Genomic DNA, 12,337 nt, shown 5'->3' with positions numbered 1-12,337 from the left:
AGGGAAAAAGCCCTGTTTTATGGCATTTAGCAATTTCTGTGGTGCAAATATTCCCACCATAGCAGATTTTAAGCTGCCAACAGCTCTCACAGCCTGGTGCAAGCCAGCTCTGGCGTACTACTGCAACTGCCCAACGGTCACACAGTAAGTCAGTGAGCGCTAAGGCTTGAAGCCAGGCCAAGGCTCCTATCCAACAATCTCCTAAGAACAGAAGAACTCAGTACCACTTCCAAAATCCCTTCTCTTATCAGGCTTCATCCCCAACATGCTTGTCCACTGAGATCGCATACCCCATTGTTGGCTGCAAGCCAAAGATATTTCACAGCTCTCTGCTCATCCAGGTAGGGCTCCTTGGTGAAAAGCACCCCGAGGAAAGCTTGGGCCTGTGGTCAAGGAGGAAGGAAAAGAAGGCATCTTGGTCACTTTCAGGCTCCACAGGCCTCAGAGACCTTGAACAGACCCTGCCAATGGCACTCACCTCTCTCAAGCCTGAGTCTGCAGCCTGCTTCAGCAAGGACACTGCCCTCTGCCGCTCAGGGTTCCACGAAGAGGCTGGGTCTCGTAGTAGGCACCTGGCATAGCGGTACTGAGCCAGGCTGTGGCCCTGACTGGCAGCCAACTGATAATAAAGGACCGCCTGGGGCAAAGGGAGAAACACCCAGTCGGCTGGCAACTCTGTAAGCATCTTTTGCACTCAGTGAAATTTTTAAAAATTATTTTAATTAAATAATACATAATAATTATAGACTAGTCAGAAAATTCAGATAAGCCAAAATTTAAAAATATAAACCAAAAATAGAAACATAAAATCCCAAGAAATTCAGCCTCCTAAAGATCATTCTTGCTTAAAATTTTAGCATACAGCCTTGCAAATATCTTCTCACATATATGTGTTAGACATACTCACACACATACCTTTTAGAGATCTACGCATTTGCACACACATATGTGTGGGGGGGGCAGAGAGACAGAGAGACTTAGATCACACTATATTACTTTATAACCTATTTTTTTAACTTTAATAGTACACCATGAATGTCTTTCCCTGACATACAGATCTAGCACATCATTTTAAGGCCCAAATAGATGTAATTAACCAGTTTTCCATTGAAGAAACTTTCAGGTTTTTTTGGGTTTTTTTGCCTTCACATACAACTCTACGAAATACATTCTTATATATAACCTCTTTGTGTTCTTATCCCACTTTTTAAAAATTAATTAATCTATTCATCAAGATGCTATTCTAGGCTGAGGATATAGTTGCAAAGAAGAAAGGCAAAATCCCTGCCCTCCCTGAATTTTGAGTCTAAATTCCTGGAAGTTAGGAGCTTCTTTCTTATTTTTCCTTCGCAGCTGGGCTAGAACCAAGTGGAGAAAAGAAGCCAAACTTTCCCCCATCCCTGCCCACTGCTCATTTCTAGACATCAATCTCAGCAGCCCAGCACAGGAGGCGGGCTTGGGGGCAGGGGAATACCTTGCTAATGTCCCTGGGGGTGCCTCTGCCATGCTCATGACACAAGCCCGCATTGTACTGCGCTTTGCTGTAGCCGCGGGCTGCAGCTTTCTGGAAGTAAGAAAAGGCTGCCGTGTGGTCGCCACTCTTCATGTTCTCTGTTCCTGTAAGAAGGCACAGGGCACAAACACAGCTTCCTCAGTGAACTTCCCCACACCCTCAGCCAGGTACCTACAGACTCCTCATCTGATCCTCCTCCCTTTCTTTTTTTGTGCCAGACACTTTACATATATATATATATATTTTTTTTTTTTTTTTTTGAGATGGAGTCCTGCTCTGTTGCCCAGGCTGGAATGCAGTGGCGCAATCTCAGCTCACTACAACCTCCACCTCCTGAGTTCAAACGATTCTCCTGCCTCAGCCTCCCAAGTAGCTGGGTTTACAGATGCCTGACCCCATGCCTGGCTAACTTTTGTATTTTTAGTAGAATTGGGGTTTCACCATGTTGGCCAGGCTTGTCTCAAACTCTTGATCTCAGGTGATCCACCTGCCTCGGCCTCCCAAAGTGTCGGGATTACAGGCGTGAGCCACTGTGCCTGGCCTTTGCATATATTTCTATCTTCTAAATATTTCACTGGTTTGCCATGGAAAGCAGTGGGTTCTGCCCTACTATAAACCATTCCTCCTTCTCTTGGTAATAGCATCTAGATTTCCCATTGGGAACAACCCCTCCCCTAGTGCTGTCAATCAATGTGCTTGTGTTCTTCCTAACCACGGAGGTTCTTTCTCAGGAATCTGAACCTTGATCTGGTTGGGACAAGGAGAGAAAACAGCCCTTGTAGGTTTATTCTGACAGCAGCACTCTGAAGATACTATCAGCTGCTGCCTCTTAGGTCTCTGGAGCTTCCCTGATTCCTGTCCTTTCTGAGGCTTGGCAGGTCAATAGATCCCAATAGATTCCTTTTATGTTTAAGTTAGCCAGAGTGGGTTTAGGTTGCTCATAACCAACAAACCCTAACTGATACAAGTGATACTGTTAATCTTGTTTCATGAAGAAATTGGGAGCGGTAATACAGCAGTGTCAAGACCTGAATGCAGGCACATCCAACCCCAAAGCCCATGCTCTTTTCATTGCCCAAACAAAAAGGAAACAGGAAAGGATGAGGGCACGGCCAATTCTCAACTCAAAGCCTTTGCTTCAATTGTCTCTCCTGCCTGGGATCTTTCTTTCCGCCTCCACCATCAAAGCTCCCATCCTGTGTCTGCTCTAAACCTTCGGACCACACTCAGGCTTTAAACACTTTTTTTGGCACTTACTTAATATACCAAGCCTTTTTCTACAAACTAAACCTTTTCAAAAGTACAAGTCCTGTCTCCTCAATTAGACTGTAAAATCCTGGAGGCAGAAGCAGAAAAAGAATGTAGAAGAAATAATTTTGCCTAGGGTGAAGGCGCCATACAAATGCAAAACATGATTATGGCTTATGCTCCTTTCGCGTTCTGCCACCGTGCCAAGCGCTTGCTGAATAAATGAATATATGAATGAAGGGATGGGCAAGTAAATTCTGAGAAGAGACTCTTTGCCCATCAAAATCACATAAAGCTCATGAGGGAGAAACCAGGTTCCATTCAGCCAGCAGTGAATTAAATAAAGTTGCCTCCTTGCTGCCTGAAAACTCACTGTCCAGGGTTGACAGAGCCCTCTGCCCTTGGGGAGAAGACTCAAGAGTGCAAAGGATCCCACCATCCTCCTGTTTCCCACCTGGCTCATTAATATACCCAGATCCATCTACTCTTCTTGCTCTCTTCTTTCTCTCATCTAGACCATGCCACTGACATGTTTTGTTCAGCCGTCACCAACAGCGCCTGCCTCGTCTCCTTTTTCCCCTCTGGCAATCCTACAATCCATGTCTGTCTACATGGCAGCCAGAGAGATCTTTGGAAAAGTACATCAGATCATGTGGCTGCCCCCTTTCCTGCTCCTGCTTAAAGCCCTCCAAAGACTTCCTGTCTCACTTAGAAAATCCACACTCTTTACTGTGGCTCAGAAGACCTCACCTGATCTGACCCCTGCCTGCTTTTCTGGCTTTATCTCCTTCCGCCCTTCCCAAGATCTCTAAGCTCCAGCCACACTCACTTTTCTTTTGTTCCTTTAGCAATCAAAATCCAATCCTGCCTCAGGACTTTTGCACTTACTGTTCCCGCCACTTGGAAAGCTCTTTCTCCAGATTGAAACAAAAGTGGCTGTCTTTGTGACAGGTCTTAGATCAAAGGTCTTCTGCTCAGTGAGGACTTCTAAATCAAAAACTGCTCCTTGCTCAAGTCACTAACACATTCCTTTATTTTCTTCATAACATCTATCAACATCTGAAATTCTCTTTTTGTTTCTCAATTATTGTTTTTCTGCTCCCTGAGAATAAGGACTTTGTCTTGTAAATCACTGTATCCCCAGTACCTAAAACAGGAACTGGCAAAAGGTAAATGCTCAATAAATTTGTTGTGAATGAAAACCAGCCTCTTGCCTATCTGCCCACTAGACCCCAATAGATGCTGTGGGGAGTCTGAGTCTCCGCATTAGAAGGCCTAAAATGAGCCAAGTTACTGCAAAGAACAGGACAAATGGTGGAAGGGTATTTGGAGTCCCCACATGAGGGTTAAGAGGTTCCTGTTCACACATCGAGGATCTGCTCCAAACCCCAGGAGCCTGTTCTTTCCTAAGTGTGGCAGAGAATGCTACGTGCCCTCCAAGATTTATTTTTTCCTTCATACACAGTAACTAGTCTCCTCTGTGGCGAGGTGTGGCCATGTGCCTATATTCTGGACAAGGATTTGTGCAACGTCTAGATTAAAGGGAAGGAGTGATCCTTTAGCTTCCCTACCTTGCCCCGACCAGCTGGCTAGAATACGGACAGGAGGGCAGGAGCTGGAATTGCCAAACTGCACCTCAAGATGGGAGCCAGTTTTAAAAATGGCAGGACACATCTGCATAAGAATGGGTCCCTGCCATGCCAGATTTGGTCTACCTACCTGGGAGAAAATAAAATCTCTCGTTTAAGCCACTCCCTATCTTGACTATATCTGACCTACCCCATACCCTTTCCATTTTCCCACCCTCCTGCCTTGGGGCAGGGTCCATTTGGTTACCCAGGAAGTTGAAAGCGATGGAAACACTGAGCTGGAAGAGCTGCTGAATGGAAGTCACAGCCTCCTCAAGGGAAAGAGTTTTTGATTTATCTTGTTCCTGGGAAAGAAATATAAAAGACTCACCAAGGGATGGTTTACCGGGATTGCCACCTGCCCAAGAGAATGTTATGGGGATCCAGGTGGCCAAATCTGGATAATACCTTTTCACCAGTGGGCTGAGGCTGGGCTGGTTTTGCCTCGGACTCGATGCTACTACTGGCATGCAGGAAGCCAAAATCACCGGGACCTGCAAGGCAAAGGCCGACACCCGGCCAGGGCAAAGGAGAAAGTTGTACTTCTTTTCTCCAACTCTCCCAGTCTATCCAGGCTTTCCAGCCAGCACCCTTGCCAGGAACCGAAATAACCCTGAATCACCTCACAAGGCATGGGACCTCACAGGAGTGCCAATTCCCTTCGCAGCAAACAACGTCCATCTTGCCCAGCTCGCCACCACCGCCCCCTGCCTTCTGCTGATTCCATGAGGCAGGGACATACCTTCCTCAGAGGGGTCCTGAGGACGAGCTCCTCTCAAAGAGTTGTGTGAGAAGTTCCGGGGCTGAGCTGAGGCTTCTTCCTGGCCAAGCCTGGGTTCCCTGAGGCCAGTGTGCCTGGGAGCTGGGCCATCGGGGCTGGGGAGGATGTGTTGTCGCAGTGCTGGAAAGAGCCAGCAAGAGTAGTCAGGTCTGGGCCAGGCGCGATGGCTCACACCTATAATCACAGCACCTTGGGAGGCCGAGGCGGGTGGATCACCTGAGGTCAGGAGTTCAAGACCAGCCTGGCCAACATGGTGAAACCCCAACTGTACTAAAAATACAAAAAATTAGCGGGGTGTAGTGGCACATGCCTATAATCCCAGCTACTCAGGAGGCTGAGGCAGGAAAATTGCTTGAACCCAGGAGGCGGAGGTTGCAGTGAGCCAAGATCACACCACTGCACTCCAGCCTGGGTGACAGAGCAAGACTGTGTCTCAAAAGAAAAAAAAAGAGTGATCAGGTCAGAAGAGGATCAGTGCAGGCTGCTCGGGCTTGACTGAGTCCTCCCTGAGGTTTTAGAGGCCATAGGAAGAATTTTAAAACTCCTGTGACACTTCCTTCACACTCCTCCTCCTCTGTTTCCTTGGCTTCCCTCCAGAGGAGTCTAGAGGGGCCTGTATTTGTGCTGATCTCCCACCCTAAGCATCAATCACTCCTCTGCCTAAATTCTTCAGTGGCAGGGAGGCATCTACCTTACTCACTGTTGTAGCCCCAGTACCTAGCACTTTCTTTGATAGCAATATTGCTAATGATTATCATCATAATAAGGACAAGAACTAACGCTTAAACTAATAATTACTACACACTTACTATGTGTCAGGCACTGCCCTAAGTCCTTGACATGTATTAACTCATTTAGTCCTCCCAAGAAACCTATGGGGTGGGTTTTATTATTACCCCAATTTATAGATAAAGAAACCGAGGCAGAAGGAAGTTAAAAGTGACTTGTTCGGGGACATAAGACTAGTATGCAGCAATTTTGGGACTTGAACCTCTATAACCTGACTCCAGAGCCTCAACCACTAGGCTATGTTGCTTCTGCACCATGGCACATAATAGGTGCTCAATAAAGATTCATTTATTTATGAATGACTGAGTGACTGACCAGAGAATAATTTAACTGGTTGAATGTGGGCCAGGAAGCCACACCCAGAATCTAAAGTAGTCTGGACCCTGTGGGCCTCCCTTGGTTGGAGGTGATGGGAGGAAATGGAAAGACACTGAGGGGCAGGTGTGGCCCATGCCCTGGGTGGATAGAACTTCCCCACATTCCTCTTCCTCTGACTTCAGATAGGAAAGGCAAGGAGCTGCTGATGGCTCTTTTCCTGAGGTGTGTCCAGAGACGCTTCCTGGCCCAGAGAAACGCCCAGCCCAGCCCTCCTGTCCCCAGGACTGAGAACTCACAGGAGCATGGGTGCCACAAGGGAGATGAGAGGAAACGGTCCAGGGGACTGTGCCAGGAGCAGTGTTCTACCCGCTGAGGTCCTGCTGGCAGGGATGCCTGGAAGTGGATCTGCCTTGCCAGCTGCAGGGCCAGCACAGCCAGAGTGCCCTGGGAAAGACAGCACGTTAAGGACACAGTCCTTCACCAATCAACTCCATCAGACCCGGCCTTATTCTCAAACATCACTTCCTCAGGAAATCCAGGTGGGGCAGCTCCCCGACTACAAACTTTCACAACACCCTAACTTCTCTGGAGCCCTGACCACACTGGCATTTAAACAATCATCTCTACATTTATTTATCTAAGGTCTGTCTCTCCTGTTAGTCTATAAGCACGACATGGGCAGGGACCATGTGTGTTTTACTCACCAATGTATCTCTGGTGCCCAAGTATAGCACAGTGCTAATATATAGTAGGGACCTAATAAGTACAACCTGAATAAATGCTTGATCAAGTGACTAAATAAGCGAAGACTAAGCAGGCAAAAAGATAATGGGGTAGGTTGGCACCTAGTTGCAAATATAGCAACAGGTCAGAGTTCCCCATTAGGCTCTCTTTCCAGTCTTGCACAACCCCTCCTTCCACCAACTCCCATTCCCCCAGTGAAGTCACCCCAGCACACACACATCTCCAGGTGTAAGCTTTGTAAAGGTGTTTCTTCTCTGACAGGTCTGCAGAAGACCTGAGCTAGCTCTTATCCCAGAGACTCCTTGGTTTTCCCTGTCTCCTGTCTCTCCTTATGTTATGCTTAAGAAGGTTGACCCAGGGTCGGGTGCAGTGGCTCATGCCTGTAATCCCAGCACTTGGGAGGCTGAGGCAGGTGGATCACTTGAGGCCAGGAGTTGAAGACCGGCCAACATGGAGAAACTCTGTTCCACTAAAAATACAAGAATTAGCCAGGCGTGGTGGGGCACACCTGTAATCCCAACTACTCGGAGGTTGAGGCATGAAAATTGCTTGAACCTGGGAGGCAGAGGTTGCAGTGAGCCAGGATCGCATCACTGCGCTCCAGCCTAAAAAAAACACACAGGTTGACCCAGATACTTACTTGTTGCTCCAGGCACTGCATACAATAGCAAGTAAGACAGACATAATTTCTGCCCTCATGAAGTTTATATCTTGTGTTTAGAAAGACAAAACACAACTACAGAGAGAAATAGAGTAATTACTAGTGATGTTAAATGCCAAGAAGGAAACTAATCAGAGAGTTACACAGAGCATAAAAGGGGTCCTGACAAGACAAGGAGTCAGGGAAAGCCTGTCTGTGGGGGTGACGTGTGGGCTAAGGCCAGAAGAAAAGGCACCAGCATTGTGAAGAACAGAGACAAGTATCCATGGTACTGAGGACAGCTTGCGTGCAGACCCTTTCATATGAGCAGTAGTGACAGAGCACAGGGATGGCACTGGGACTTCTGGAATCTAGGCCCACTTCCTACTTCTCACTATGGGACAGCCCTAGGGCCCAGATCTTCTTTGGCAACATGGGAAAATGCTCCTCTCTTCAGGGTATGATATGGCCTTAGTCCACAGCTCCCCATAGAGGGGTAACCCTGTCATGGGGACATCCCAGGCTCAGTTCTGCTGATGACACCAATTTACAGATGAGAAAGCCAAGGGTCACAGAGGTCAAGTCATTTGTCCAAAGTACCCAGCACAAAAGCAGCAGGGATGAGCTGTGACAAACATGAGAGTGATGTGTGTGTCAACTTCATTCAGAAGATCTTATAAGCAGAACTTCTACCTGGAACATTGCCTGAAAAGCGAAGACTCTGCCCTATGAGACCTAGTGTTCACTAGTAAGAATCTGACCTTATAGATCAGGTTCAACAAATATTTTTGAGCAACCATTACGGGCTAGGCTCTGTATTTGATGCAGCAACCAAGCAGTAGAACATGAACTCCAGAGTTAAATCTGGCTCCTTCACTTAACAGGTATGAGACCCTACCCATGTTACCTAATATTTCAGAGCCTGAGATTCCTCATCTGTAAAATGAAGGTGATATTTCCCTTGTAAGATTTTTGTAAGGATTACGCAAGATAATGCATGTATAATACTTTACATTAATAAATAATGCTATAAGGCTGGGCGCGGTGGCTCACAGCTGTAATCCCAGCACTTTGGGAGGCCGGGGTGGGTGGGTCACTAGGTCAGGAGTTCGAGACCATCCTGGCCAAAATGGTGAAACCCCGTCTCTACTAAAAACACAAAAATTAGCCAGGCATGGTGGCACGTGCCTGTAATCCCAGCTACTTGGGAGGCTGAAGCAGAAGAATTGCTTGAACCCGGGAGACGGAGGTTGCAGTGAGCCAAGATCATGCCACTGCACTTCAGCCTGGGCGACAGAGAAAGACTCTGTCTCAGAAAAAAATAATAATTTAAAAATAAAAAAAATGAATAATAAAAAAAAGATGCAATGTATTATTATTTATTGTAAGATCCATGAAGGCAAGAATATATCTATCTTGTTCTCTGTTATGTCCGTAGTGACTAGCAAAAATGCCTGGCCCAGAGAAGGTGTTACATAAATGTTTACTGAATGAAATGAGGAAAACATACATGGCAGGGGTGTGGAAAGTGGCAATATCTCCTTGAATATGCTCCAATACCATGGGTTACTTGTTAAATGGACACAGTGATTCCCTAGCCCTTGTTCCAGGTTCGGCTGTATACCCATGAAGGATCATTCTCATCTACACTGAAGGTCAAGGACCAGGCTGGGGAAGCCTTACCCAAGATATGGCATCCCATAGGGTGTTCGGGGAGACACGGGAAGACATCCATTGGAAGGCATCCTTCCATCCATGGGACCTTGGACCCCCGCTCGTGCCTGGGCCATGGGGACCTGACCTAGATGATGAAATAAGAGGCTATCAAGTAGGGGCAAAGGGAGACCAGGGACTGGGTGCAGTGGCTCACACCTGTAATCCCAACAATCTGGGAGGCTGAGGTGGGTGGATCACGAGGTCAGGAGTTCAAGACCAGCCTGGTCAAGATGGTGAAACCCCATCTCTACTAAAAATATAAAAATTGGCTGGGCACAGTGGCTCACACTGTAATCCCAGCACTTTGGGAGGCTGAGGCGGGCAGATCATGAGATCAGGAGATCAAGACCATCCTGGCTAACATGGTGAAACCCCGTCTCTACTAAAAATACAAAAAAAAAATAGCCAGGCGTGATGGTACATGCCTGAAATCCCAGCTACTTGGGAGGCTGAGGCAGCAGAATCGCTTGAACCCAGGAGGCGGAGGTTTCAGTGAGCCAAGATCGCGCCACTGCACTCCAGCCTGGGCGACAGAGCGAGACTCTGTCTCAAAAAAAATAAAATAAAATAAAAATTAGCAGGGTGTGGTGACGGGTGCCTGTAATCCCAGCTACTTGGGAGGCTGAGGCAGAGAACTGCTTGAACCTGGGAGGCGGAGGTTGCAGTGAGCCGAGATTGCCCCACTGCACTCCAGACTGGGTGACAGAATGAGACTCCATCTCAAAAAACAAAAAAAAAAAATTTAAAAAAAAGGGTGACTAGGGGAGGAAATGAGTGGTAAAATGGCAGTATCTTACCTGTCGAGGTTAGGCACAGGAACCAGCAAAGTGGAGGAGGTAGTCTGAGGCCCATCTGGGCTGGTGGACTTAGGAGTCACCCTCCAGAGGCTAGGTCCCAGTGTACGGGGAAGAGCTGTACAGAACCAAAACTCAGGCACCTCAACAAGAACCCAGGAATCACTGTCATCTGCCTCAGCAGAGGTTCTTAAACATGGATACACATGGGAATCTTTTATCTACTACAGATTCTAGGGTAGTACCCCAGAACCAATAAACTAAGATTTCTCAGGGTAGAGCATCCACGTTTTTTAAAAGCGCCCATGTGATTCTGCTGGTCTCCTGTGGATGCCAACCACTGTTCTAAGATGACCAAACGTTCATACATATACTCTCACTAATGTTTGGGGCTCTTTGACTCTAAACCTCTCCTCTCTTCACTGGCTATGCCTACTCCATTGGCCCCTAATCCTCTTTCATTCATTCAGTCCACCATCTCCTGCCATTGGACTCCTCCCCCTCCCAACAGTCCTACCAACTTCTTGGACTCCACCCGCTTCTAGCTAGGCCCATCCACATCTCAAATTCCAACAGCCCCTGACTTCCCCGCCCTCTTTCAAGCCCCGCCTTCCTTGGCTCTAACCCTGCCCACGATCGCTTCGGCTGTTTCCTCGGGCCCGCCCCCACTCCAGTTCGGTCTTTGCGGCCCAGAGTGACGCTGGTTGCTTGGACGTCCCTTACCTCGGCCCAGGAGTCCCGGGAGGCGCCACATGTCGCTGCCAGCACCACAGAGAGCTCGCAGCCGAAAGCGCGAGACCAAACCTTGGGACAGCGGCTAGAAAGGCCGCCGCGATGCCCCGAGTGGCCGAGTACCCGAGGAAGCTCTGAGCTGGCCAATTAGAAGGGAGCCCGGCCGGAAAGACGGCGCTGCAGAGAGGAAGTGCAGGGCGGAGGCGTATTCGGGGCCAGCGGGGCGGTGACGTGCGGCAAGGGCATGGGGATGTGGGCCCAGGCTTCCGTGGGGGATGTCCTTGGCGTTCCCAAGCCGAGGCAGGGGACCGCAGGTGGCGAAGCGAGCCACCCGGAAGCGGGACCTTCGAGAAGTGGGGCTGGAGCGGCTTCAGGGAAGTAAGAGGACCTTGCAGACCGTGAGGCCGCGAACCAGGAAAGGCTTCCCCAGGCCCTAGGCTTGAGGAAGTGGGAGTAACCAGGCTCCATGGGCGGAGGAGAGGACCCCCGGGGTCCCACAAATGAAGCCAGTAGGCCGGGCTTCCGTCCAAGGCCACCTGCCTGGAGATGCCAGGCCAGGGCCCGACTGCGTAGGCGATGAGAAACCGCACAGGGCAAGGCTTTGATTCTGGGTTCTAGCTCCGGTCCAGCTTTATCTCACTGTGCAGCTTCATGCCAACCCCTTACCTTGTCCGGGCCCCAATACGCGCCAGATAGGGTCAAATGGAATGACTGGCCTGACAAGCTGAGATTCTTGGGTAGCTCCTTTCAAAATACCTGAGACACCACCCGCGCCCTATTAGAACCCTCGTCTTCAGACGTGGCAAAAGTTATGTATGTGTTTGTTCTTTTGTGGAAAAGAATAGTTCCGTCTGGTCCCGGTGGCTCACGCCTGTAATCCCAGCACTTTGGGAGGCCGAGGCGGGCGGATCACCTGAGGTCAGGAGTTTGAGACCAGCCTGGCCAACATGGTGAAACCCTGTCTCTACTAAAAATACAAAAATCAGTTGCGCGTGGTGGTGGGTGCCTGTAATCCTAGCTACTCTGGAGGCTGAGGCAGGAGAATTGCTTGAACACGGGAGACGGAGGTTGCAGTGAGCCGAGATCGCGCCTGGGCGACAGAGTGAGACTCCATCTCAAAAAAAAAAAGGAAAAAAAAATAGTTCCTTTCACCACATTTGAATCCGTGAAATAACGGAGCTCACATTCAAGTGTAAGATGTTTAGATTTCCTCCCTATCCCCTTCCTCCAGGTATGTGACTTTAAGGTGAGTGGAAGTTGCTACCTGGGGTAAAAGTGTACTGGAGGCACCTACTTTTAGACCGAGGCATGTGGCTTGAAAGTTGTATTAATATGTTAAACAACTTTTTTTTTTCTTTTGAGACGGATTCTCTGTCGCCCAGGCTGGAGTGCAATGGTGTGATCTCGGCTCACTGCAACCTCTGCCTCCCAGGT

At 48.6% G+C, this 12,337-nt stretch overlaps 1 protein-coding gene across 5 annotated transcripts in view; it reads right to left on the bottom strand.

Annotated features, from left to right (window-relative positions):
* The window catches only part of DELE1 (DAP3 binding cell death enhancer 1), a 23,078-nt gene extending 10,741 nt beyond the window's left edge, over positions 1-12,337 (bottom strand). For 3 of the 5 annotated variants that reach the window (XM_063604652.1, XM_063604653.1, XM_008954521.5), the window contains exons 1-10: positions 10,895-12,332; positions 10,175-10,289; positions 9,345-9,462; positions 6,574-6,721; positions 5,132-5,290; positions 4,798-4,883; positions 4,598-4,694; positions 1,475-1,617; positions 479-637; positions 291-383 (exon numbers count right to left, since the gene is read on the bottom strand). In XM_063604652.1, the coding sequence (XP_063460722.1) occupies positions 291-383; positions 479-637; positions 1,475-1,617; positions 4,598-4,694; positions 4,798-4,883; positions 5,132-5,290; positions 6,574-6,721; positions 9,345-9,462; positions 10,175-10,289; positions 10,895-10,925 (1,149 nt within the window). In that variant the 5' untranslated portion in view covers positions 10,926-12,332. Of the gene's footprint in view, positions 1-290; positions 384-478; positions 638-1,474; positions 1,618-4,597; positions 4,695-4,797; positions 4,884-5,131; positions 5,291-6,573; positions 6,722-9,344; positions 9,463-10,174; positions 10,290-10,894 lie in introns of all 5 variants that reach the window. The other 2 variants (XM_008954520.5, XM_034960677.3) reach the window with 2 other exon arrangements.

Source organism: Pan paniscus, chromosome 4 (genome assembly GCF_029289425.2).
Source record: "Pan paniscus chromosome 4, NHGRI_mPanPan1-v2.0_pri, whole genome shotgun sequence".
NCBI classification, from domain to species: domain Eukaryota; kingdom Metazoa; phylum Chordata; class Mammalia; order Primates; family Hominidae; genus Pan; species Pan paniscus.
Note: the sequence above shows the minus strand (reverse complement) of the source record. Positions and strands in the feature narration are given on the sequence as shown.